General features: G+C 66.1%; 6 protein-coding genes across 6 annotated transcripts; 3 read left to right on the forward strand and 3 right to left on the reverse strand.

Moving 5' to 3' along the window:
* Positions 1–3,655: 3,655 nt before the first annotated feature.
* On the forward strand, positions 3,656–8,035 carry EMIHUDRAFT_450960 (hypothetical protein; the record flags this gene model as incomplete). Its single annotated transcript, XM_005772894.1, has 9 exons — positions 3,656–4,454; positions 4,578–4,680; positions 4,753–4,893; positions 5,212–5,298; positions 5,512–5,931; positions 6,000–6,731; positions 6,841–6,972; positions 7,167–7,613; positions 8,015–8,035. Exons 1-9 carry the CDS (start codon positions 3,679–3,681, stop codon positions 8,033–8,035), a joined length of 2,859 nt encoding a protein of 952 aa, XP_005772951.1. The 5' UTR covers positions 3,656–3,678.
* Positions 8,036–8,103: 68 nt separating this feature from the next.
* Positions 8,104–9,018, reverse strand: EMIHUDRAFT_208419 (mitochondrial substrate carrier family protein; the record flags this gene model as incomplete). The annotated part of the gene is made up of 1 exon (XM_005772895.1): positions 8,104–9,018. One exon carries the CDS (start codon positions 9,016–9,018, stop codon positions 8,104–8,106), a length of 915 nt encoding a protein of 304 aa, XP_005772952.1.
* Positions 9,019–9,922: 904 nt separating this feature from the next.
* Positions 9,923–14,746, forward strand: EMIHUDRAFT_208421 (hypothetical protein; the record flags this gene model as incomplete). The annotated part of the gene is made up of 11 exons (XM_005772896.1): positions 9,923–10,417; positions 10,610–10,774; positions 10,949–11,071; positions 11,366–11,588; positions 11,656–11,697; positions 11,774–12,000; positions 12,070–12,114; positions 12,188–12,346; positions 12,505–12,736; positions 12,861–12,985; positions 14,705–14,746. 11 exons carry the CDS (start codon positions 9,923–9,925, stop codon positions 14,744–14,746), a joined length of 1,878 nt encoding a protein of 625 aa, XP_005772953.1.
* Positions 14,747–14,950: 204 nt separating this feature from the next.
* Positions 14,951–16,153, reverse strand: EMIHUDRAFT_208422 (hypothetical protein; the record flags this gene model as incomplete). Its single annotated transcript, XM_005772897.1, has 2 exons — positions 14,951–15,017; positions 15,921–16,153. 2 exons carry the CDS (start codon positions 16,151–16,153, stop codon positions 14,951–14,953), a joined length of 300 nt encoding a protein of 99 aa, XP_005772954.1.
* Positions 16,154–18,736: 2,583 nt separating this feature from the next.
* EMIHUDRAFT_208424 (hypothetical protein) lies at positions 18,737–19,700 on the forward strand (the record flags this gene model as incomplete). Its single annotated transcript, XM_005772898.1, has 2 exons — positions 18,737–19,360; positions 19,470–19,700. 2 exons carry the CDS (start codon positions 18,737–18,739, stop codon positions 19,698–19,700), a joined length of 855 nt encoding a protein of 284 aa, XP_005772955.1.
* Positions 19,701–20,950: 1,250 nt separating this feature from the next.
* EMIHUDRAFT_101864 (hypothetical protein) lies at positions 20,951–23,098 on the reverse strand (the record flags this gene model as incomplete). Its single annotated transcript, XM_005772899.1, has 1 exon — positions 20,951–23,098. One exon carries the CDS (start codon positions 23,096–23,098, stop codon positions 20,951–20,953), a length of 2,148 nt encoding a protein of 715 aa, XP_005772956.1.
* Positions 23,099–26,551: the final 3,453 nt, after the last annotated feature.

Below are 26,551 nucleotides of genomic sequence, written 5' to 3' on the forward strand. Positions count from 1 at the left end.
CAGTAGTGACTCTTCATCACCACCTCGTCTCACCTGTCGATAGCGGCGGGCAGCGGCGTCTCGCGCATCGAGGTCTATTGCCGCGATGTCGCCCTCGAGGCGCACCTGACGCTGGACGCGATCGCGCGGATCCACTGGAAGGCGCGAGATGCGCCGAGATGCGCCGAGATTGCGCCGAGATGCGCCGAGACGCGACGAGACGCGACGAGATGCGACGAGATGCGACGAGATGCGCGAAAGCCCCTCCATCGCAAGGAGAGGCCGGCCCTGGAGTCTTCCCGCCTGTCCGCGGGCCACAGCCGCCGCTCCCCCGTTGCCCCTCGGCAGGAGGAGGAGGATCTCGTGCTGACGTACCACGTGGCGCCGGCATGAGGGCGGGCGGGGGGGGGGGGGGGGGATGAGTCTTGGCAGTGAAAGGGGGACGCGGCCGCCGCGATGCGACTTGCGAGGATGCGACAGATTGCGTTTGACTTTGATGCGGTGTGCGGACACCTGAGTCCTGACTTAGATCTATCTCTTTAATCTGACTGTCGTATAGGAAAAAATTATTTCCCGACACTCCATGTTTTGGAGGAGGAGATTTGTTTTTGTTTTGGAGACGGAGTCGGAGAGGAGCTAGCCGAGGTGTACACTTCACGATGCGGCAATCAGCCTGATGGAAACACGGCGGACGGACGGAGTGACAGCGGTCAGCGCTGACACTGACCCGCGAGTCCGAGTGACCCTCCTCCTCACGCACGCTCATGACACCTCCGCGTTGCGACTCGCGGTGGTCCGTCCCAAGCTGTGGCTCCTTGATCGCGACCGCTGCACAAAGAGAGAGATTTCAGAAAACCAACAAGAAATCACGACTCTCACAATGATCTCTCTCTCTGCATCAATGAATTCGACAGGGGCAACGCGGCACTTGGACGGGTCAAGATGGTTGAGCGCCCGCCGAAGGGTCGTTGTGGGATGCAAACCATAGCCAACCCCCCCCCCCGGTCCGGTGGGCTGGCTTCATTGTACTGGCCCATTGTGGGGAAGCGGCTTGCCGCCGAACCGGCACGCGTCGCCGACAGCTCACCCTCGGCGGTGACTCGTTCGTTCATGCTCAACTCGTTCAGCCGTCGGCTCGGCGCCTGCTGGTTCCGCGACTCGCGACTCGCCGGTGCACCATGCGGGCTGCGCTGCTCGGCAGCTGGCGCGCTGCTGCCTCCCAGACGATTCAGCCTGGCCTCGCAGAGTCATCCAGGGCGCAACGCCATTATCTGCCGCGACAACCGCGGCAGCAAACCCAGCTCCAGCCGCGTGCCCCGCATTGGCGAGCTGCGGAGCGTGCAGGACGTGCTTGATGTACACGAGAGATATGCATCTAAAATGCAGCCAATGGATGTGAGCGCGAGCTGGAACTCGCTCGGCAAGCTAATTCGCCGCCGAGGCGGACGCGAGCGCGCTTGGCTACGCAACGAGCTGCGCAGGCGGCCGGACACGCTGTGGCCACTCCTCGACTCGGCGCGGGCCGTCCTGCCGCGCGCTAAAGCGCAGCCGATTGCCAACATTGCGCACGGGATCGCAGTGATGGTTGACGAGCTAGGATTTGATGCGGGCCCTGAGGTGTGGCATGCACTGGCCAAGGCGGCTATACCGCGGCTGGGCGAGTTCAAAGCGCAGCATCTGTCCAACACGGTGTGGGCGTTTGCGAAGGCTGACACCCATGCGCCTGCGCTGTTTGCGGCGGTTGCAGAGGAGGCTGTGCCGCGGCTGGGCGAGTTCACTGAGCAGGAGCTGTCCAACACGGTGTGGGCGTTCGCGACGGCGGGCGAACCGTCGCCAGCTCTATTCGCGGCGGTTGCAGAGGAGGCTGTGCCGCGGCTGGGCGAGTTCAATGAGCAAGATCTGTCCAATACGGTGTGGGCGTTCGCGACGGCGGGCGAACCGTCGCCAGCTCTATTCGCGGCGGTTGCAGAGGAGGCTGTGCCGCGGCTGGGCGATTTCACTGAGCAGCAGCTGTCCAATACGGCGTGGGCGTTTGCGAAGGCTGACATACACGCGCCTGCGCTGTTTGCGGCGGTTGCAGAGGAGGCTGTGCCGCGGCTGGGCGAGTTCAATGAGCAAGAGCTGTCCAACACGGCGTGGGCGTTCGCGACGGCGGGCGAACCGTCGCCAGCTCTATTCGCGGCGGTTGCAGAGGAGGCTGTGCCGCGGCTGGGCGATTTCACAGAGCAGCAGCTGTCCAATACGGCGTGGGCGTTTGCGAAGGCTGACATACATGCGCCTGCGCTGTTTGCGGCGGTTGCACAGGAGGCTGTGCCGCGGCTGGGCGAGTTCACTGCGCAGGCCCTCTCCAACACGGCGTGGGCGTTTGCGAAGACTGACATACACGCGCCTGCGCTGTTTGCGGCGGTGGCGGAGGAGGCTACGCCGCGGCTGGGCGAGTTCAATGAGCAAGATCTGTCCAATACGGTGTGGGCGTTCGCGACGGCGGGCGAGCCGTCGCCAGCTCTATTCGCGGCGGTTGCAGAGGAGGCTGTGCCGCGGCTGGGCGATTTCACTGAGCAGCAGCTGTCCAATACGGCGTGGGCGTTTGCGAAGGCTGACATACACGCGCCTGCGCTGTTTGCGGCGGTGGCGGAGGAGGCTACGCCGCGGCTGGGCGAGTTCAATGAGCAAGAGCTGTCCAACACGGCGTGGGCGTTCGCGACGGCGGGCGAACCGTCGCCAGCTCTATTCGCGGCGGTTGCAGAGGAGGCTGTGCCGCGGCTGGGCGATTTCACCGCGCAGGGCCTCTCCAACACGGCGTGGGCGTTTGCGAAGGCTGACACCCATGCGCCTGCGCTGTTTGCGGCGGTGGCAGAGGAGGCTGTGCCGCGGCTGGGCGAGTTCAGCGCACAGAACCTCTCCAACACAGCGTGGGCGTTTGCGAAGGCTGACACCCATGCGCCTCTGCTGATTGCGGCGGTGGCGGAAGAGGCGGTGCCGCGGCTGGGCGAGTTCACTGAGCAGGAGCTGTCCAACACGGCGTGGGCGTTCGCGACGGCGGGCGAACCGTCGCCAGCTCTATTCGCGGCGGTTGCAGAGGAGGCTGTGCCGCGGCTGGGCGATTTCACCGCGCAGGGCCTCTCCAACACGGCGTGGGCGTTTGCGACGGCTGACATCCCGGCGCCTGCGCTGTTTGCGGCGGTGGCAGAGGAGGCTGTGCCGCGGCTGGGCGATTTCACCGCGCAGGGCCTCTCCAACACGGCGTGGGCGTTTGCGACGGCTGACATCCAGGCGCCTGCGCTGTTTGCGGCGGTGGCAGAGGAGGCGGTGCCGCGGCTGGGCGAGTTCACTGAGCAGGAGCTGTCCAACACGGCGTGGGCGTTTGCGAGGGGTCCTCGGGCACTTGAGCTTTACTGGGTTTAGGCATTGTCGGGTTGGCCCTCCAATCGACCCTCATGACCTCCTGCGGTCTCTGAGATGGACACCAACCAGTCGGGTGGGACCGTAATCTGCGGTCCCCGACGGGGACCGCGGGGGGAGGTTAGCGGGTGCCCTTCCTTTTCTTTTTTGTCTACACTGTAGCCTGTACTCTCCTAAGCTGTGAATCAGACGCACTTGCCTTCGGGGGCAAGTGCCCAATCCCGCTAGGGTGGGCGTGCTTTCACAGCCTCACGAGAGTATGTAGCCTGTACCCCTCTGTCGGAGAGGTGGCGGCCGATGCGGCCATCAGCGCGGTCCGTCGCCAGCACAAGGATCTCCACCGCGTACGCACGCCGAACATTCGTTGAGCTCGAGCGCCGCCGCCGTGGTGTCTCATCGTCATGCCGTGGCAGCATCTTTCAAGCGCTCGCGGCGGACGGCTCCCTCTGTGGCTTCGCCGATGTCTCGCCCGCAGAGAGATGCAGCGAGAGAACATATTCGGGGTCAGGTGGCACTGTCGCCGATCTATTGCCCGGCTCGCGACTCCTCTTTGAGAACGCCCGCACAGCGGTCGTCAGCCTGGAGATGAGCGGCCTGGAGACCAAGCGCCTGCTGACGCACGCCGACGCTCTCCACGGCATCGACCATCTCCTTCTCTACTGGGGCGGCCCCGCCGAGATCGTCGGCCGCCGGTCGGAGGCACTGCCGGGCGGCGCACCGGTGGCGGTGTGGAATCCATTCGGCGCGGGCGCTGGCTGTGTCGGCGTGCATGCAGCAGCCGCCGATGCCGCCGGCACGCTCGAGGCTCACATTGTCGTGTGCAAGCCGTACTCGGGAACGGGCAGCGGGCCGCTCGGCGGCTGGCCTCCCCTTCCTTCATCCGTCTCATGTGCATACATTCCGGACTCGGAGGAGGATCCGCCTCGGCCGCGGCCGTGGACAGTCACGACCGACATCGCGAACGAGGTGCTGCTCGAAAACGACCTCGTGCGCGTGTGGCGCTTCGAGCTGCCGGCCGGCTACAGCCGCTGCCACGCCCACCAGCACGTCTACCCCTACTTTTTCCTCAACCTGCGAGATATAGCCGAGAGTAGCCGAGACACATCTCGGCAGCCCCGGGAGGTACCGGAGATGTAGCCGAGATGGGAGGGCGATCTGGCGCTTGCCCCACCAACCCTCTACACCTCACCCCTTAGGCACGACGCGGAGACACGACGCCTCGAGTGGCGCGGCGGGCAGACGCCGCCGCCGGCCGCCCTCGCCCCGCGCTGCCCGCCGAACACGGCGCCCGCGCGCAAGGTCTTTTGGCGCCGGCCCACAGCCCGCACCCCCAGAGCCGGGCCCCAAGGCTGCCCTGCGGCCGTCCTCCAGGTCTTCTGGCTCGATACCCTCGACGGCGGCGAGCGCTCCTCGCACTTCCACGGGCTCGAGAACAGCTCGAAGTCCAGACTCTTCCGCCAGTTCATCGTCGAGTTCAAGGCGGCCGCTGTTGCACGACCTGCGACGCGACAGGTCCCGTGACTGTTCACGGCATGTCCGATAGGAGGGCGCGGCGGTCGAGCTGCGGCCGCAGGCAGCCGCGGACCACGGAGATAGGCCCAGGGAGGAGTACGAGTGGAGGAGTAGAGCGGCTGTGCAAAGACCTTGGTCGCCTCCCTCCCGCGGGCGCCCCTCTGACTATTGCACTTATGTCTGCGTGTGGTGATGCCTTTCCCTGAGAACGCACACACCGCCTAATGTGCAATGCCCCGCGTGTGTGCTCCGCGAGTGCGTGCGCCCCGTCGTCCGTGCTGGGACCGTGTGCAACACTGAATGACTGACCTCCCGCAGGCGACGACCCGGCGCGACCCGACTCTCGTCTACTTGCCTGGGCTGCACGGCGGCGGCTCGCAGTTCCTGCCGCTCGTCGCGCGCGAGGTGTGTGTCGCGCTCGCCACACCCACCCTCGCCACTGCCTCCCTCGCCACACCCACCCTCGCCACTGCCTCCCTCGGCACCGCCACCTTCTCACTGCTGTTGCCCTCCCCTCTGCCACCCTCCCACTACTGCTGCCCTAGCCTCCGCCGCCATACGTCGTGCCCCGATGTGAGGATCCGATGTCGCGGGTGAGAATCCGATGTCGCGAGAGAGGTGGGCTGGGCGGCGCCGTGCGCCGACGCGACGGCGCACACGCGGTCGCACGATTCGGTGGAGGCCGCCGCCGAGGCGTTGCACGCTGCGCATGCCGGCGAGGAGGTGCCGCCGGCAGCCGAGGCGACGCACGCGGCGGAGGGGGACGCATCGGCGGTGACGTGTCCAGGATCGTCCCGTCAGGTGGTGCTGGTGGGGCACTCGTACGGCGGTATGGTCGCGCTCGCGGCCGCGCGGCGGTGGCTCGACACGCCGGAGGCCGGCCCGCAGCTCCGCGGCCTTGTGCTGCTCAGCACGAGCGCTTCGGCGCAGAGCGGCAGCGGCAAGGCGGCGATGGCGAGGCGGGCCGCCATCGCGACGTCTGAGGGGCTGATGGCGGAGGCGACGGCCTCTTCCGGAGGGCCGCTTCCTCCGTGGCAAGTGCACCACACACGTCCCCACACACCCCGTAGGTGGACCACTCCTGGAGGAAGGCCGTCCACCACGAGAGCCTGCCGCCGGGCGCGTCGGCGTCGATCCGCGCCGCGCGCGAGGCCAACGCCGCCGCCGCCGGCCTCGACGGCTTCCTCAGGCAGCTGCAGGCCCTCGACAGGCGCCCCTGCCAGCACGAGACGCTCCGCCGCCTCGCGAGCGGCGGAGTGCCGATCCTCATCGTCCACGGGGCCGAAGACGAGCTGGTGCCGCTCTCCGAGGCGCAGCGGAGCCTCGCGTCGCTCGGCGGTGCGCCCACCGCGGAGATGCGCGTCCTTCAGAGGACGGGCCACCTTGCCCTGGTCGAGCGGCCGCACGAGGTTGCAGGCGCCATCCGCACTTGGTGGCGCAAGGTCAGAACGGGGCAGAGAACCGAGGCGGCGCAGATGCGCGCAGCAACTGCTGCGCGCACGGCCACCGGCGCCTCTGCCCGCGCTTTCCACTCCCCAGCGGCGCGAAACCTGTCCTCCGACGAAGCGGCCGTTTGCGCGGGTAGCATCGTTGTGCCATTGAGCTATTGCGCGAGGCCGCCGAGCGGGCAGCAGTTGGGGCTGCAGGCGGACAGGGTGGAGGATCCTGGCCTGCCGACCTTCTCCTTCATGCGCCAGCACGGCCGGTGGCCGCTCGCGCGCGAGCCGCAGGTGGAGCCGGAGCGCTTCTCGGAGGTGGCCGTGGTGCCGTCGGAGCAGGTCGTGCACAACGCGCGGGCGGCGACGCCCCCGCCATCGCTCGCGTCGCTCGGCTTCGAGGTGGGCTCCTGTTAGCACCGCAATCCCATTGGGCCCCCACACACGTACCGCTCAGAAGCTTGGCGTCTGTTCTGGGAGCTGCTCCCTCTCGACGAGTCGCTTCTGCTAGGTGTGCTTCTCGCCGCCGCTACCGGACGGCCGCGTTGATGACGACGCGTACGTGGAGGAGCACTATTACCCGCACCTCGTCGACGTCATCAAGCAGGCGACGGGCGCCACGCTCGTCTTTCCGTACGACCACGTCCGCCGCCACGGCGCGACGGGGGAGGCGTGATCCCCCCCCACCCCCCCACCCCACACACGCAAACACTCAAACACACCACACCGCTCACCCACGCGCACCGGGCCTTGCGCACATGTACATGCACGTGTAATGTTGTGGGGGCTCCTGCCTTCAGACCCGGAGTCGCGTGGGTTGCCCCTCCCTTACCTTAGGCGGGGAAGCCAGCCGGCCACGGCCCGCCGGCGTTCCTCGTGCACACCGACTCGTCGGACCGCTCGTGGCAGTGGCGGGTCGACGAGATTCTGGCGATCGAGGGCGCGTGGGCGAGCATGGGCCCGGCCACCATCGACGAGGGCTTCGCGCGTGAGCATCTGAGCGGCGGCCGGCGCTGGGCAGTCATCAACGCGTGGCGGCATGCCGCGCCGGGCGAGGGCGCGCTGCAGAGCACGCCGCTCGCGCTGCTCGACGACGCGACGGTCGCCTGGGGCTCGGACGAGGTGATGTCCTACCCAATCACAAACGGAGGGCACGTCGCCTTCAACTATACGTTGCGGCACTCGGCCGCGCATCGGTGGTTTTACTACCCGGCGCTGCGCAAGGATGAGCTCCTCCTCTTCAAAGCTTTCGGCTCGGCCGAGGGCGGCGAGCGCCCCTTTCGTGTGCTCTTCCACACGGCCTTCGACCTCGGGCGGGACGCGGCAGGCGACGCGCCGCCGCCGCCGCCGCGAAAGAGCCTCGAGGTCCGCTGCATCGCCGTTTGGTGACGCCTACCTCCCACCGAGAGCAAAATGTGTATACCTTGTATGCCGTCATTGGACATTGCTTGATCGGTTCACGGTTGCTGTCAGGACTGTCACAGTGTGACTGTGAAATGTGAGCAACAGGTATACAACGTGATACGTGAACCCGACTGTGTAGTGTACGCTACATTAAGTACATTGTGTACCCCCCTTGCCCCACCACCTCGTGTGTGTGGAGAAGTTTACCTTACCTTACCTTATACCTGTACGTGGAGTACTGTGGAGTGTAGTTAGCTAGTACGTTTCGATTGTACAATTAGGAGGATGCGTCCCACCCATGATACAGTACGCACCGCCGGGCCCTCTCAAGCGATTCCCCGGCCCGCCGGCCGAAGCGCTGCCTCGCCCATCAGGTCTGCAGGTAGCCCAGGCCCGCCAGGCGGCGGAACTGCTCGTAGAGCGGCAGCGTGCCGAGGAAGGTCGGCGCCATCTTGACGAAGTTGGCGCCGACGCCCCGGAATAGCGCCGCCACGCCGTCGTTGCGCACCACCGCGAGCGCGCACGCACCGATCGACGTGAAGGGCGAGCGGGCTCCTCGTACGGTGGCCGCGTGGAAGCGGTTGAGGACAAGGTCGGCCGGCGCCGCCAGCACGCTCGCGGTGACGGCCGAGAAGGCGGAGCACGCGGCGTGGAAGAGCGGGCCCTCCTCGTGCCCGTGCGCCTTCAGCGCCCGTTTGCCGAGGTCGTACCCCCACATGTTGCCGCCGGCGATGCAGCCGCCGCGTAAGAGCAGCGCCTGGCTGCCGGCGTACTGCGCCGCGAGCCCGCCAGCGCGCTGCACGGCGGCGAGCTCGGCCAAGAGCGTGTTATCGACGACCCCAGGACCGGCGGCCGCCTGGATCCTCGTCTTCGCCAGGAACAAAGGGCACGCGGCGAAGTTGGAGAGTGCGCCTGTGCACAGGCCCGCAGCGAAGGCCGTGCCGGAGTTGCTCGTGCCACAGAGCCGGTTGATTGCACCGCGTACCGGGTCGTACATGGCCATGCGAGCGCCAAACGCGCAGCTCATCGAGGCGATCCAGCCGCTCAGTCCGCACAGGTGGAGGCCACGTAGGTACCCCTCGTTGCGCACGATACCCAGGCCGAATGAAAACAGCGATGTCGGCGATTTGATGACGGACTTCCCTTTCATTTTGTACGTGTGCACGTCGGCCACCTGGTAGCGCACGCGCACGCACTCGAGCGGATTTGTGGCGGCCGACGCGGCAGCGGCCGCCGCCACGCCACAGCCGAGGCTGATCAGCCTTTCGGCCGTGTCGGTATCCATGGGGTACAGAACGGGTTCCAATCCTGCACAGTTCCGGGGTTTTTCTGTGTATGTAGCTCTTACGTTTTAAGAACTTCGGCGCGCGAGCCCAGGCTCAGGTTCTTAGCTATGTCGAAGGCAGGCCGGCACGCGAGCCTCAGGTTCTTAGGGGGGGGGGGTCCTACGACCGTTTCTGTAAGTTGTCATCGTGTACAAAGCCGGTCGTCTCGGTCGGCGGGCGGACACCCTTGCCTGCGTCTCGCTTTGGCCTGCCTCTGCCGCGGCGGGGGCAGGCCCGGCGGCAGTGCAGGCCCGGCGGCAGTGGCAATCGCGGCGGCCACGTCTGACATGCGGCTGGCACGTCTTCCTGACCAGAGGTGCTCGCCTTGGCCCCGGAAAAGTCCTCCAGCGGAAAAGGTGCAGGTCGAGATGGGTGTCCGACGGTCCGACCAAGCCTTAGCCCAGGCTCAGGTTCTTAGCTAGATCGGCGACAATCCGCCAAAATGTAAGCCTCAGGTTCTTAAGGGGGGGGTTCTTAATGCCCGTCCGGAACTGTAAAAAACGCGTCAATTCCAATCCTGCTAACTGACGTTGACGTTAGGAAAAAGAAAAAGAAAAACTCTATCTCAACTCTTGGCTCTAGCAAAAAGAAAAAGAAAAGCGCTGCGCTCAACTCGCTTCGTCGCTTGTACCCCCTCTTGGCTCGGCGAGTCGACGCCTGCTGGGAGACGAGGAGGGATACGCTGCCAGACCAGACGTAGTGGCATAGTTCATGCTGCCTCGGCAGCTGCCCGCTGCGCGCACTCGCATCGCCCTTCTCGCTCGCGCCGCATCCACTGCGGCGACAGCGCGAGTGGTCTATCCCGTTCTCCCGCCCGAGGGCCGACAGAGTGGGCGCATCATCGACCAGCAACTCTTCGAGAAGATGTCCCACATACCTCCCGAACGGTACCTGGGAGCGCTGCCGCTGCTTCACGACGAGGAACAGGCGCACGAGATGTGCGTGGGCAACGGGCGCTCGCTGCCGACGGCGCCTTCGCTGGCCCGAGAGGGCTTTGAGCTGTGGGATTGGCCGACAAGCGCCGACTTGGACGACGAGGAGTCGATACGCCGCGTCTACTATGCTGAGATGGAATCGCGTGTGATGGCCGCCACCGGCGCCGAGCATGTTGTCGGCTTTCACCACCTTCGCCGCGACGCCGCGCGAGACAACCGCGACAGCCGCAAGGGTCCGGGAGGCGCAAAGAGCACCGCCGGCGCGGCGGTGTTTCGAGCGCACAGCGACTACACAAAGGCAAACGCGCTGCTCCTCATCGGCCAGCTGGAGGCGGCGGGCAGGCTCCCCGCCGGCGTCACCGCCAGCTGTGAGATGGGAGAGCGCGCGTATGGCATCATCAACTGCTGGCGCGGCCTCGCGCCTGTGGCTCGCGAGCCTAGACGCTAAAATCGGGCGGTGGCACGCACGCGGAGCACACTCAGGCTCAGGCGAGGGACTTCAGCGCACTCCACGCCGTGGGGCTAGCACGCACACATGGCAAGAGGGCCGATGTCTGGCGCCGGCGGAACACTGCCACTCTTGGCTGTCGTATTCCACCGAGTTTTCTCGCCGTAGGAGCGGGAGCCGCTAGCCGTGCTCGACGCGAGAAGCGTCGATCCCGCGGAGCAGCTCTTCAGCTACGGGATGGTGACGCGGGACGGCGGCGTCAAGTACAACTCTTCCGTCGCGCACTGCTCCAAGCACCGCTGGGTCTACTTCCCTCGGCAGACGGCGGACGAGGTGCCGTCAGCCTCGCTGACCCCCACCCTCGCCTCCCCCCGCCTCTCCAGCCCCCATGTCCACGCCTTCGCTCCGCACTCGCTCCACACTCATTCCTCCTCACCTCCTCCTCACCTCCTCCTCACCTCCTCCTCTCTCGCCCAGGCGCTCGTCTTCTATGGCGGGTTCGAGCAGCCGCCGGACCGCGCGCCCGCGCGGTGGGTCTTCCACACCGCGATCCAGCCCACCGACCCCGCCGAGGCGCCCCTCCCCGCATCCATGCCCAACGCATCCGTGCCTCTCCACCCGCATGCGCAAGTTGCACATGCACGTGCACATGCGCATGCACATGCACATGCACATGTCCATCTCCATGTCTGCATCCATCCCTGTCTCCGTGCTTCGGCCCGCGCCCCCGCACATGCCTCACACGTCCACGCACAGGCGCGGCCGCCGCCGGACGCGGCGCCGCGCCGGAGTCTTGAAGCGCGCTGCGTCGTGGTCCAGCCGGCCGCTCTCGCCGGCAGCGCGGGCGGAAACGCGCCGCCGCGCGGTGCGCCGCCGCGCGCGTGCGCTCCTCGGGCCGCGCACGCTGTCTCTGCCGGCGGTCAGCAGTGGGCTAAGGCGCGCCGCGGTGGGCTAAGGCGCGCTGTGCTGCTGCCTGGGTCCGCCTCCAGTGGCGTGCTCGCTGCGTGCGCGGCGGGCCCGGCCTTCCTCCCGCTAGGCAGCGGCCGCGCATCGCTCCACTCTCACGCCGAGCGGAGGCGTGCGTGGCCAGCGCTGCATGCGGCAGGCACGCACACCCCGATGGGGGAGGACCTCATGCTCGATGGCGGTCGCCTTAGATGCGGATGATCTCCCAATGCCTCCCCGTATCTCTTCATATCTCCCCGTATCTCGAGGCGGAGTGCGCGGCTACCAGCACTCATTTGACACGTGTTCGGGTGCACTGCGCTTCGCCATTCACGGCATGCGCAGCCCTCGTGCTCACGCTCAATGCTCCTCATTCACGCGCGCTAGGCGACCTTCCGGTGTACTACGTCCCGCCCGACCGCCCGGTGGCTTCGGGCGCGGCCCCTCCTGGCATCGTTGTGCTTCAGGAGATTTGGGGGGTGGAGGGGCCGGCGGCGGGGCGGCTACGCGCCATCTGTGACACGTTCGCCGTCGAGGGGTTCGCCGTCGCGCTGGCCAACTGCCGAGATGCGGAAGACAGCCCACTGCACCTCGACGAAGACGCACATTCGGCTGTACTTCACTGATCGCGGTCTCACTGTGCCTGTAGCCCTCGCGCCATGCAGCCCCCGTGCTCACACTAGGCCGACTGCCACCGCGGCGACAGCGCCGCAGGCAAACCGTGTAAGGTGCAGTGGCCGCTCCGCCCGACGAGCACGTTCTTGGAGCCTTCTGCGGACCTTCTCGGAAACCCTCTCGCAGGTCGAGTGGATACGCTCGGTCTCGACGCCGGTGGCTTCGGTGGTTGAGGACGTGCGCCGCGTGACAGAGTGGCTGCAGCAACGGTGTGGCGGCCGCCGCGTCGGCGCCGTCGGCTTCTGCTGGGGCGCGTGGGCGCTCGCGCATGCGTCGGCGGCGGGCGTGCCCCTCGCATGCGGCGCGCGGGAGCTCCCCATATCTCCCCGTATCTCCCCATATCTCCCCCGTATCTCCCCATATCTCCCCGTATCTCCCCGTATCTCCCCATATCTCCCCATATCTCCCCATATCTCCCCAGATCTCGCGCCCCTCGCATGCAGCGCGCGGGAGCGCACCCGCTCAAGCGGTGTGAGCGGCGTCTCTCGATGGAGTCACTGAGAGTAGGAGTGGGAGCGCACCCGAGCCTGAAGAACGAGCGCAGCTGCGGCTTCGGCTCGGACGAGGCGCTCGCGGCGCGGGTGCGGACGCCGCTGCTGCTGCTCTCGGCCGGAAACGACCCGCCAAACGTCCAGCCCGGCGGCGCCGTGGCGCGTGCCCTGGCGGCCAGCGGCGGTGCGGGTCCTTGTATTCGGACTAGCACACTCAGACACGTGTTCGACTGGTTGTGTTCGGCGCTTGTGTGTCCACGCGCCGTCCGTTTAGTCCCACCCTCAGCGCGCTTCTGTTCCTGCCGCAGGTCACGCGCGCGCTTTCCTGACGATGGACCACGGGTGGGTCACGCGCGGAGACGTCGACGACGGCGCGGTCGCCGCCGAGGTGGAGAGGGCCCTCGAGGAGACACTCGCCTTCCTGTGGGAGCACGTGTAGACCAACGTACTTTGGCCTCGCGGGGGAGAGGCAGCAGAGCGGGCGCGGTCACTGCATGCATGTGCATGTATCTGCCACCCTAGCCGCCCTTTGTACCTTCTGTGTGCATCTTCGTCCCCTGTCTGTACATCTTCGTGCGCGTCAACGCGTGTATTTATGTAAGGCAGTGACCGCTGTTTTTCTTTTGAGTTTTAGATGCCTATTTAAAATGCTGTTGCAGCTTGCACGGATGATCCGAAGGTGGAAGATAAAAGAATGTTACGGCTCCAACCGAGCTGAGGCGATTGTGGCCGGCATCCTGCCCGCCCACCGCCGTCCAGCACCGCCACAGAGAGGCGACTTCGAGCCGCCGCCATCGACGCCACCGCCTCCCACGCGTTCGTCGCGGGTCACTGTGTGCTCTATCCGGCGGTATATTTTTGGGCTATCTCTCCTCAAAAACGATGTCAAGCGCCCGCTCGCAGCCAGCACGCGCCGCGCCCCTGGGCGCTCCCCGCTGCGGCGCGCCGCCCGCGCGCGCGTTGCCCGGGCGAGCGACCGCCACCGCTCGCCCCTCCGCGCCCTCTGCCCGCGCACGGCCGACGCGCAAGCCCGCGGTCGCGCGCGAGCCGTCGCTTTGCGGACGCCACCGTCTACCCGCGCTCGCTCGCGATCGAGTCGCATGACCCTATATTCCGAGTAGCGGAGGTGTGCTTGCACCCCCTTCCCAAGGCACATGCACTTTGGAGGGAGAAAATAACCGCGGCGGGGCCCGCAATCTCACATTAGGCACCTCACCCCCGCAGGCGCGTTCTCGGCGTGCTGCTGCTGCACAGGTTTTGCGGCCGCCCCGAGAGGGGGAGCGGCCGCTCCTCCGCACCATCGGCCCACGGCATCCTGGGCGGCGTCGGCGCCGCCCCAACGGCCGGCTCGGGCGCTTGCCGCCCCGCCTCGGCTACACTTTGCCGCGGCGATCCACCGGTGCGCCGCCGCACCGCGCGCCTCCCCGGAGCCTCTGTACGGCGCGATGAGCCGCCTCGGCTGCCGCCGTGGTTGCGCCGGCGCCCCTCCCGCACGGCGCGACGCGACCGCAGCCGCGTGCGTGGTCTCACTCACCTCTCCCGCCCGCGCGTCCGCCTCTCAGACCCGCGCCTCCCCTTTACCAGGCGCCATCACCGGCACGGCCGCCGCCGCCCGTGCGGCACCCGCGGCACCTCCCGCCCCCCCTGGCGATGCTGGCCGCTACCCCGCCGCCGTAGCTACCCTCCCCACCGCTGGTGCACCGCCTCCGCCGCCCCCCTCGGCGCTTCGCCCGTGATTTTGCCGCCTCCTCCTCCACCACCACCCGTCTAAGCTTCCGCCCGCCTTCTCGCCACCGCCGTCCGCGCCACCTCAGCCGCCCTCCCCGGCGCTGCACCGGCGCTGCAGTGCCGTCGGCGCCGCCGCCCGTGCCGCCTCGGCCTCTGCGCCTCCAACCTCGCCGCGTCCGCAGCGGTTCCGCCCTCGGCGCCTCCCACCTCTCACCCGCCAGGTCGAACTTCCGCCGACGATGGTGCCACCGCTGCCGCCCCCCCCCGCTCGAGCCTCGGCCGCCGCACCCCGCCGTCCGCGCCCCGCCGCCACCCCCTCCGTCACGGCACACGCCGGCACCACCGCTACTACCGCTGGCTCCGCCCTAGACGCCGCCGACCGCTCGCAAGAGCGGCGAGCCCGCACCCGACATCCCTCTGTTAGGTGTCGGTCGACGGCTCCTTTCGAGGCTTTGTGGCCATTTAAGAGGGCACCAGCAGCTTGGGGGGTGCGCGCTGGATGGCCGGCGCGGTGGAGCTGCGGCGCGGAGCCGGGGGTTCGACGTGCGGCCGTCGGTGGCGCGACACGCGGCCTCCAGCGGCGATTCGCCGCGGCTCCGGCGGTGCGATTTTTGTGCGTTTTCGAAGGCTGTGGGCGGGATAAGGCCGGCTAGACCGGCCCTGGTGTGCCCTAGTGTGTTCCCTTACACCCCTGGCCCGGGAGCAGTAGCGCGGTGCGCGTCCCGAGGGCGTAGGGGCTCAAAAAACAATTGATCAAGTTTTCAGCCACTTAGAGCACACAGTGTCGTACCGCTCCACCGAGCTGAGGTGGCCGTAGTAGGCGTTGAAGCCACCCACAGCATAGAGCTTGCCGTCGAGCACCGCCACACCATGGTCGCCCCGCGCCGACGCCATCGGCGCCACTGCCTCCCACGCGTTCGTCGCCGGATCGTATCGCTCCACCGAGTTGAGGTAGTCACCGTTACCGAAGCCGCCCACCGCGTACAGCTTGCCGTCGAGCACCGCCACGGCGAGGTTTGCACGAGCCGCCCTCATTGGCGCCACCGCCTCCCACGCCTCCAACGCCGGGTCGTACGCCTCCACGGAGCTGAGGAAGTCGTCGTCGTCGTCGTTGCTGAGCCTCCCAGAGCGTACAGCTTGCCGTCGAGCACCGCCACACCATGGTCGTCCCGCTCCTCCGCCATCGGCGCCACCGCCTCCCACGCATCCAACGCTGGGTCGTACCCCTCCACGGAGCTGAGGAAGTCGTAGTCGTCGTTGCTGTGGCCCCTCCCAGCGCGTACAGCTTGCCCTCGAGCACCGCCACGGCGTGTTCCTGCCGCGCCGACGCCATCGGCGCCACCGCCTCCCACGCATTCGCAGCAAAGTCGTACCGCTCCACCGAGTTGGAAGTCATGTCGTCAGCCTCATTGTTGCCGCCCGCCGCGTAGAGCTTCCCTTCGAGCATCGCCGTGCCGACATAGCTTCGTGCCGTCGGCATCGGCGCCACAGCCTCCCGCTGCTCCCACTCATTTGTGGACGGGTCGTACCGCTCCAGCGAGTTGCGCGACTCGCCACCGCCCCGGCCGCCGGTCACGACCAAGCGCGGCCTCTCGCGCTTCTTCAGCGTCTCCTCCCAGCCGCGACGCCACGCGCGGCACGTCCCCTTGACGGCGTGCGCCTTGGTCGGCAGCTGGGCGAGGATGTGCGGGGCGAGGTCCGGCGAGAGGAGGACCTCGGAGAGCACCCACTCGGGCTGCTCCACGAGCCGAGCGGCGTGCTCCTCCGCCACGCGCAGCGCGGCGTCGCTCGCGCCCGCCTGCGCCTCGATGATGGCGACGAGTTGCTCTGGCGAGAGGCCCGCGACGCGGGCGCCGATGCGGTGGGAGGCCATGGCGCAGTTGCCCGCGCTTGTTCTCTGTGCTAGCAATCTGCGAGGGAGCTTGGTTGTAAAATTCTAGCACGCGCCAGTTCGCACCTGAGAGAGATTTTTATTAACCAACAAGAAATCACGACTCTCACAGTGATTTGGGCTCGGCAGCTTGTTAGCCCTCAGCCGAAGCTGGGGCCGGTCCCGTAGCCGAGAGAGCCCGCGCCGATGAGTTCGACGCGGTCGGGGGGGCCTGCGGAGAGGCCAGCGAGGTGGCGATCGCGCTGTACTTCATGGCGCCCTCAAAGTGGGGCTGGCTGACAAGCCAGAGGTCGATACTCTGGACGACCCATAGGATGCCACGAATTCTCTCTCGCACCTGTGTCGAGCCTGTCTGCTGTGAGAGAGAGTTCTTTTGTTTAAATTCTTTTTCGAGCCTGTGATAGTGCTAGCACGCGCCAGTTCGCACCTGTGTCGAGCCTGTCTGCTGTGAGAGAGAGTAGTGTTTTAAATTCTTTTTCGAGCGTTACGAACAAACGCAAGGCGGGACATGGCATATCGCTCTCGGGCCCTCAGACATCCCGCACACCCGCCGCCCCCGCGCGCGCCTCACCCCGGCCGTGAGAATGGGGATTGACAGTTTGGGATGGAAAGCCCGAGTACCTCGCACTCCGTGTGCGAGACGAGGATTCTTTTTTCGTAGTCGGACGTCTCGGTAGACCTCTTCTCACGACACTGGCACTGGCACTAACACGAAAAAGAAAGAGAGCGCGCGGGCTGTTGTACCCCGCCTTCGTGTGCGGGCAGGAGGCCTTCAGGAGGCCTTCGTCTGTCACCGGAACCGAAACCGGAAGCTCTGTGGTCTGCCCTCTTTACAATGAGATACCATCATCTCGCAAGACGCTTCAGTTCGGCCGCCCGCCCAGCACCCTTTCGCGTCGGCATTATTGGCGCCGGCGTGGGTGGCGCAACGCTGGCGTCGATCCTGCACCAGTCGGGAGCAAACGTCCAGGTCCATGTGTGGGAGAGGAAGAAAGCGGGCGAGCTGCCGGCCGGCTACAATTTGCTCTTCAACCACAACCATATCGGCAGCATGGAGGATGCGAATCCGGATCTAGCCGCTCTGGTCCTGAATGCCGGTACGCCCTACAAGAGATGGAAAAACCGCACCTTCGAGGGCGAGATCACGATGGACTGCGACGTCCACGGCGAGGGCCTGACCGGTGACGTCGAGTTTGGCTCAATCCTCCGGTGGGACATTGTTTGCGAGAAGCTGCGATCTGCGTGCGGCGACGGCATCCGGTACGAGGCAGGAGTCAGCCACTACTCGTACACGGACGGCGAGATCAAAGTCAGCGTCAACGGCGACGACATCCCTGTCGACCTGCTCGTCGTCTCCGACGGTCGCTACTCAAAGCAGCGCGAGGTGGCAGTGGGCGCGACGACGGTGCATACACTCGACCACGTCGAAGGCAGCGGCATGGCGAACTTCCGCCTCGTATATGAGAATGACGGTTCATTGCCCGAGTTCACCACGCACGAGCGCCTGTACAACTTCCCTGAGGTGTCGCGCTTGCAGCCTGGCGGCGAGTTCGCGCACCTGAGCGCCGCAGCCGGCGCATCGCCCGGCTTCGAGCACGCGTGCATGCGGGGCCACGCGCGACTCGGGATCATGCCGCTCCGCTCGCGCTCCGGGCGCATCGACAGGTGCGCGCTGTGCACCTCATGCGCCATTGCTGCCGTCCTTGTTGTGCATCCCCTGAGTACTTGTCGGTAGGTACGCGGCGTACGGAAACTTCCGCCTCGACGGCGAGGTCCCTCCCGAGGCGAGGACAGCAGAAGGCCTTCTGGCCCTGTACAAGCCGCGAGGCGAGCCCGACGCGCTCGGCAGGTTCGTGCTGCGCGGCCTCGCCGCGAACGCCGACCAGATCTACTGGGCGCGCATGCAGCGCAGCCCGACTCATTACCGCGACAGCAGGGGAGGCGTGCTCCTCATCGGCGACGCGGCGAGCGGCTTCTTCCCCTCGCTCGGCCAAGGCGCGGGCGCGGCCATCGAGGACGCGTGCTGCGCGGCCAGCGTCCTCCTCGGCGCGCTGGCGAAGAATGAGCGCCGCGGCGGCGCGATCGACGTCGCGGCGTGCACCGCGCTCGTCGACTCACTCCGCCGCGCGCGACGAGGCTTTGTTGCAGACCTGTCGGACCTGCACACAGCGCACATGGTGCGAGGCGGGCGCGACGCCCTCGACGCTTTCGAGCGCGACGAGTGGCGGGCCGACGGGGGACGCCGCCGGCTGACGCAGCTGTGGACGGACTACCCGCGGGCGAAGGCGAGCTTCGCGGCCGCGTATGCGCTGTAGTAGTGATGGGGCCTGCGCCAGAGACCGGCGTTCGCTGTATCTGCGGCTCAGTACATTGCTCATTCCTCTCTCACATTTTACTCTCAGTCACAACGACCCCTGGAATTGCGACTCGCCGCTTTCCTCCCGCTGTGATTCTGTGTGAGCTCTGAGTCTTGTCTGCCAACAATACACCTAAAAGTCACCACGCGGCGATCAGGGCAAAAGATCGCTAAACATATTAAAAAAGAAACCGCGCGCCCGACCATCCATGAGGGTATACCGCATGCGAGCTTCACTTGCGCCTCGCCTTGTGTCAGCGTCACTCGCGACTCGCTTTGCAACAGCGTCGAAGCATGGGACATCGCTCTCCGCAGCGTCGCGGCATACGGTGAGCGACGAAGCATGGAACATCTGGGACGCACTCGGCATGCCGCGACCAGAGCCCGGGAGCGTCAACGTGCTGGCACGCTCCGCCGACGACTCGCGGCCGGCGGCAGTCAAGGCGCGCGCGCCGTTGAGGCCGCTGGACTCGGGACCAGTGCTGGTGCTCTTCGAGAACGATCGCGTCCGGGTCGCCGACTTTCGGCTGCCGCCGGGCGGCAGCTTTCACACGTCGCACGAATATGCGACGGTGCGATGGCAGGTGGAGGAGGGCCAGCACGCGCTTAACGGCGCGAGCTGCGAGAGTGTGCGCGACAAACAGGTCTTCTTCCTCGAACCCGGCGAGTCGTGGGAAATCCGCAACACCGGCGACACGGTCTACAGGCAGATAACCTTTGAGCTGAAGCGGCCGCCAAGGCGCACGGAGGCGGAGGTTGCGGCGCTGCTGAGGAGCGCCATCTACTCGACCGACGTCGGCACTGAACTGCTTCTCGAGAACAGATGGTGCCGCGTGTGGGACTTCTCCTTCCTTCCGGGCGGCGGCGCGCACGATTTTTGGCGCAGGACCACTCTCCTCGAGCACTCCGAGAGGGCCCGTTACGAGATTAGGCGCGGACGAGGACGTCCACCACCACGTTCTCGACTACGTCTTCGTATTTGCCTATCCCGGCCGGCTGCTGCTCTCGAACCACGACGGATCGCCCGGCCTCGCTGACTCGATCAACGGCGAGAACGACGTGACGTGGAATGAGATCCCCGACGGCGCCGCCTCCATACCGACCTTTGCGCACGGCGGCAGGAATGGCTTGGACGACCGTCCGATGCGTGAGTACCTCGTCGAGCTCAAGTGAGGGTGTGAGCGCACCAAGTGCTAGCTAGTAGGCCGATAGAGAGGCGACACACAGTCGAAAGGGACAAGGTGCGACTCTGTCTGCCCGTACGTTGCGCATGTGCATGTCTGAGATGCGTGTTCACTCTGTGAGTACACCCTGGGTTGAACGAGTCGGAGAGCGTGGGATTCGTCGCAGCCGCCTGGTCAGGGCTCTTGGTACTTGGAGCAACACCGCGTGGGGCTCCTCTTTGAGCGGTGGCAGCGGAGCGCCAACCGGATCCGGCAGGTTCTCCGCAATCTACTCGACTTATTACGCCTTCGCCGCGCTCACAGCGGACGGGTCCATCTCCGCGTGGGGCGGACACGGGAGAGGATGTCATAATGACTGCCGCCTACCCATGGGCATGGCCACCTGGCCACAAACACCTTCTCCGACGCCACCCCTTCTCCCGACACTATGCATAACACCTTTGACGGCAAGCCCGCTCTCCAGACCGCCGCGGCCCCTATCGCCAGAGCCGACGCCGCCAGTCACGACTATGCACATGTCGCTTCGCCGAGATTACACCACCTCCCTCAGCCAGCAAGCGGGCCGTGCGCGGTGGGTATCGCAGCGAGGTTCTCCGCACCATGCTCCATGGTTCGCACACATAAAAGCAAAAAGGGAATTCCCAGTCAGTACCCTCTCCCCCCGGTACGGCTCTGTAGTCTGCCTATTGACTCTCGCGTCTCGGCTCTATCTAGCCTCTAACTGTAGGCACGCTAGACTCTAGACTGTCAGTGAAGACCCCGTGGATATAGATCGCTTCACGCCGGTCACGGAGGGGTGACATGCCGTGGTGGGGAAGGATCCGCTCAGGCGCAGCAGACCCCACCCACCTTGCTCACCTGGTAGGGCACAAAGTATACGCACTAGGTGGGTGCCATTTGCTGCGCTTGAGAGGCGGGTTGACGGTTGCACAGCTACCACGGGCGTGCTGACGGCACGGTTAAAATAGTTAGAGGCTGCGCAGGCCTCCCCCGGTATTTTATTGGTCGATACGCTAGATACGGCTTTTTACGAGTAGAGAGCCGCATTAAATGAAAACCCCAGATCGGGTCGGACACCGTCCCACCGTCGCCTCGCTAATAGGGTCGCTACACCAGACGTCGCACGCCCCCGCGCGCGGGGTGGCGCGAGAGCGGAGAGGAGGCAGGAGCTGAGGGAGTATGTTGCACGCGCTCACACAGCATGCGGTGTTGACACTCCGTACTTGCTTGCTTCATTGATTACGAAAACGGGGCTCGCCTCCTCAAGCACATATGGCTCCACCGCACCACTCTCCCGCGGCACAGCGGACAGGCGCCAAGGTGAGCTACCTGAGCTTCCTCCTCGTCCTCCTCCTGGCCACGCTGCTCCGCGGCGCGACGCCATTTGTAGACGCACTCGGTGCAGCACCAGTGACGGCACGGGAACAGCTGCGTCCACTCGCCGCAGCTCCGCACCGTGCGGCGGCAGACGGCGCAACCCTCGCGATCCGGGTCGTCCAGCTTCTCCATCAAGCCGTCCGCCTCGAGCTCGCCCACGGCGCCAATCAGCGCCGCATACGCGGCGCCCGCGAGGCTGAAGCGCCCGGCGTCGTCCCGGGCGGTGTGCTCCTCGCGCGGCAGCCCGTGCTCGTGATCGACAAAGTCGAGCAGCGCCCGGAAGCCCGCGCGCCGCTGCTCGGGCCCAAACAGCCACCGCACCCACGCAGTGCCGATGCCACGGCGCACAGAAGGCCACTCGGCAAACGGCCGCACGAGCCAGCTCTGCCAGACCGCCGCGTCCCCCTCCTCCATCTCCGGGTGCGTAATCTCGTCAAAAAAGTCGCGCAGCGCCGCCCGAGCGCCGTGCAGGCGCGAGAAGAGGATGCGGTGCTGCGACCACTCGCCAATCACCACAAACTTGTGCTCGCCGGACGCGGACTCGTCCTCGTACACGCCCGCCTCGTGCAGCAGCTCGGCCCACTTGTCGATGGCGGCGATGCCCGAGCGCGCCGTCGCGACGAGGCGGTCGAGCCGCACCGCGCCCTCGCCGCACGAGAGGGCGCGCACAACCGGCAGCGCCTCGCATCTCCAGCCCCGAGCGCCCCATGCCGAGAGATCTCCCACACACTCCTCCTCCTCCCCCACGGCGTTGGAGAGGAGGCGCAGCGGCGCGGCTGGCTCGTCGCGCGCCTCGCCGTCGACGAATGCGGTCAGCTCCAGCCGCCACTGCCGCGCCACAGGGTCGCCGCTGCCGGCCGGCGGGAGGACCGCTCGGATGCGGGCGGGCGAGTAGAGCGGCTGCCCCGGCGGCGGATCCTCCGCCCGGCGGCGCACCACGCAGCCGGAGAGCCATCGGTAGGGCTCTCCGCCGGCCTCGAGAGGGACGCCGAACGCCTCGGCCGCGTCGCGCAGGAGCGCCTGCCCGTCGGGCGAGAGAAGCGCCGCCGTCTCCTCCGCCGTGAGCACCTCGACGTCGCACGAGGCGGGCGGCTCGACGGCCAGCTGAGGGGGGCACGAGCCGGGCCCGGCCACGTCACGGATGCCGTCTCGCGGGCCGCGGCGGATGTGCGTGTCGCTGTCGTGCTCCGGGTACACGTACATGCCGCTGACGAGCTGCACCTGGTAAGGAGGAGCGGCCCGCCCGTCGCGGGTGCCGAGCCAGTTGGAGGGCCAGACCTGCGTCACCCGCCCGACATCCCACTCGCCGCCAGCTTCCTCGTCGAGGATCTCGTCGGACGGTGGATGCGTCTCCACCCGGCGGCACAGCACGCGATCTCCGACGCCAAAGCGGGGGCCCTGGCGGGGACCGACAGCCCTCGCATACGCCACCGCCGCCTCCACCGCCGACTTAAAGGAGCCGAGGAAGAACTTTCGTCCGTCTACCCTGGTCTGCGCCTGGAAGAAGCGGCTAGAGGCGTGCTTGACCACGCCCTTGTAACCGGTGCTGCTCGTGCTAGAGAGGTGCAAGCGCAAGCCCGCCGCCTCCGCCACCACAATTGCAGCTTCCGCCGCCTCTGCGGCGAGATGATCCCGCTCTGGTACTATCTCCTGCTCTGCCGCCGCCGCAGCGGATGCCGCCGCCGCCGCCGCTCTCCACGCGGTGATGCGCTCCTCGCGCTGTGCGCGCGCGCTATCCGACTCCGCTCCGCTCGCACCGGCCAGGGAGGCCTCGCTCGGAAGGGGGACCGTGGTGTGCGCCGCGCGCTCTGAGTGCCCGCGAAGCCGCCGAACGAGGATCTCCGTCCCGATCGCCCCCGACCCGCTGATCGAAGCGGCAGTGGCGGCTGCGGAGCCGGGCGCCGTGCCGTCGCGGCAAGCACCGTCAGCGTTGGGCGGCGCCCCGGGTGGGAGTGGCTCCTCTGCGCCCGCGGAGCCGGCGGCGGCGGCGTTGCCCTCCCCGCTCTTCATCGCGCCGCGCCGCAGTTTTGGAGGGGACATGTACTGTGTGTTCTCGAGGTTCTCGAGTTGGATATCCTTTGGCCGCGTTGGGTAGCGAGGATGTACTGTGTGTGTGTGTGTGTGTGTGTGTGTGTGTGTGTGTGTGTGTGTGTGTGTGTGTGTGTGTGTGTGTGTGTGTGTGTGTGTGTGTGTGTGTGTGTGTGTGTGTGTGAAAACCGCCAATGGCAGTTATCCGTTGTGCGGACGTCGCCGCGGCTCGCCTCTGCCGCGGCGGCTGCTGCGCGCACGCGGCGGCGCCGCTCTCTCGCGAGACGGCTGGCGACGCGGCTCGCCGCCGACGTACGCTGCGCTCGTCCGACGGTCCGCAGCGTGGCGTGCGCGGCGCTGCGCGCCGCTCTGAGTGCTTCTGCGCCTGCACTGCCTCTCTCTGTTGCTGCTGGTGGTGGCGATGGTGCTGCTGATGGTGCAGATGCTGCTGCTGGCGCGGCGCGGCTCTGCGACTGGGCTCGACGAGCGCGTCGCGAGCATCTGACGCGGCGGGCGGCGTCGGGCAGGTGCGCTTCTCTCTCTGGTGGTGGTGCTGCTGCTGCTGCTGCTGTTGGTGGTGCAGATGCTGCTGCTGGTGCGGCGCGGCTCTCCGACGCGACTCGATGCGCGCGTCGCGGCAATCTGACGCGGCGGGCGGCGTCGCGGGCGGCAGCGGTGGCGGCTCGCGGGTGGAGGTGGAGGCTGGAGGCTGTGGTGGACCTTTGAGTTTATTTAATGGTCGAGTACAAGGACTGGGGGTTCAACCGGGAGGCAGGGGGTGTGCTGGTGGTCATGGGCGCAGAGCCTCTGTGGCCTAAACGGCTCGACCGGATCATGAACACCTCCAAGCAGCTCGCCGGTACGGGCGTGGTGGTTCACGCCGACAAGCGCCTGAAGACCTTCACCAAGAAGAGCGTCACCCCTCGGCTTGCCTTTGCCTTTCGCCGTCGTAGAAGCGGCGAGCAATCTGGGACTGTCAGCGACGTGCCTGAGAACGACTCTGGCGAGATCGAGCGGACCCCGCGTGCGGCCTCGCCGGCCGGAGTCTTCAACCGAGATCAGCCTCCGCCTCTGACATTAAATTCTTTCTTTCTAGACAGGAAAAAGAAAAAGACTGCACCTACATGACATGCACATGTCATGTGCATGCATATGTCTGGCTTATCGTCGTCGCCCTGAAAACACTTCTCGAAGTCGGTCAGCACGAGGTGCGGCTCTCCAACAGTGTTCAGGTAAGGTAAGGTAAGGTAAACTTCTCCACACACACGAGGTGGTGGGGCAAGGGGGGGCAACCCTCGCGTCTCCACGTCTGACGACAGGAGCCCCACGGCATTCAAAGTGCAAGGCCCAGTGCGCGTGGGTGAGCGGTGTGTGTGTGTGTGTGTGTGTGTGTGTGTGTGTGTGTGTGTGTGTGTGTGTGTGTGTGTGTGTGTGTGTGTGTGTGTGTGTGTGTGTGTGTGTGTGTGTGTGTGTGTGTGTGTTTCACGTCACTGCATCCTCCGCCGGTTCCTCCCGTCGCCTCTTCTTTGTTCGAATGTTTTTCAATCCATCCTTCACGAAGCCCTCCCATGTAGCTAGCGTTCTTGGCGAATGTCTCGAAATGGCGTTCAAACTTTACCGGTATGGGAGTTTTTGGCTAATCAAACCCAAGGCCTGCACTAATCAAAAAGTGGTACGGGATACCAGTTGCCTCACGGAAATCAAAGCGAGTCGGAGTGCCTTCTTGGTGGCAAAATCGGCAAAATCGGCAAAATACCCGGTATTTTGCGGGTATACCTGGAAAAACCCGGGTATACCCGGGTAATACCCGCACTTTTGCATGATTTTGCCCCCGGGACCACACCGACAGCCGCTACAACTAATGAAAACCCCGCATACCACTTTTGCATACCACTATACCATACCACTCCAAAACTAATCAAAATATCACCAAATACCGGTCTCATACCGGTAAAGTTTGAACACTGCTCTCCAAAAGAGCGGGATCGCGGACGAATGAGATATGGGTGGTTGTAGGTATATTGTTGGCAAATCAAGACACAGAGGTCACACAGAATCACAGCGGGAGGAAAGCGGCGAGTCGCAATTCCAGGGGTCGTTGTGGCGGGCCACCCTGTCCAGAGAGGCATGGATGCCAATCTGGGGTCTCTCGACCGAGTCTATGAAGCCCTGGCCGCCTCCCGGTGGTGGCAGAGAGGTTATGGAACCAAGCGACGGAGATGGTGCGGGGGTACGGGTGTTCCAGGGGGTCACGACACGCACCGACCCTTCACGAACCGAAAGGCTGCACCCGGGGGAGGCACAGTAATCCGGGCACGTGTTGGGCGCCCCATTCCGTTTAGGGCTAGGTCGGCTCAGGGCCCCGTCCACTTCCCTCCCACTTGGCGCGTGATGATGAGGAGATGCCACCCAGGGCCAGGCCAGCCAGGGCAAGGGCGGAGGGCGAGAGCGGAGAGCGGAGGGCGGTGGTCCTGGTACGCGCACTCACTCCCCTTGTTCTCTCTCTCTCTCTCAAATCGGAGGGTCGGTCTACGCAGCAAGCTTTGTGAACAAATGCGGCCCAACGGTTTCATTCCCAGTAGGACGATCCAGAAGTTGCGCCAGATAGGGAGTGTGCCACGCGCCAGCTCCGACCGCGAGCGAGCGAGGGAGGGGCGGTCGGTCGGGGGCGGGGGGCGCGAGGCCTGCTTCGCCTCCTGGGTCTCAGCGAAGAGAGCGAGTAACCGTCGCAGTTCATCAAGTATGAGCTGCCGAAGATTGATCAGAGTCGCACACACAATCAAACAACGCCACTTGCAAACATGGACATGGGGCGCCCGTCGCCGACTTGTCTCAAGTTGCTCGGACATCCAGTCGCAACGCAGAGGGCCCCCTGAGGCTGTGCCTCCAGTTGGTTGTAGAGCATGCAGCTCCATCAGCAGCGTCGCATGCTCCACGACGAGTACCTCCGGGTACCGCCCTCGCCACTGCGCGACGATCCGCGCGATCTGCACCCTGGCGCGAGCGGTCTCCATCTCGCGCCAGATCGCCCGCCGCCACCAGGCCCACCAATTCCCTCTGCTTCGCCCGCCACTGGCTCTCCCCCGCTCGCCGCGCACCGCCGCCGCTCGGTGTTTAGCGAGGTCGGCCTCCGCCTGGGCGCGCAAAGCTTCCGCCTCGGGCTCCTCCGCCGGCCGGGCTGGCGTGCCACCGCGGGCCGCCCCTGCGCCCGGCGCTTTCCGCAGCACCCAGGGCATCGCCCTCACACGTCATTTGGGTTGTTGAAACACGTGAGACTGTGAGACGAATCAACGACTGGTTAGGGATATCCACCTCGAGAATTTTACAACAAAAGGCGGTCGCACGACACGATTCACGCGACAGGCGAGGCGCGGGCGACGGCTTCTGCAGAAGCCGTCGCCCGCACCACAGGAGCCCGACCCGAGCAACCCCGCC

Source organism: Emiliania huxleyi (assembly GCF_000372725.1).
Source record: "Emiliania huxleyi CCMP1516 unplaced genomic scaffold EMIHUscaffold_35, whole genome shotgun sequence".
NCBI classification, from domain to species: Eukaryota; Haptophyta; order Isochrysidales; family Noelaerhabdaceae; genus Emiliania; species Emiliania huxleyi.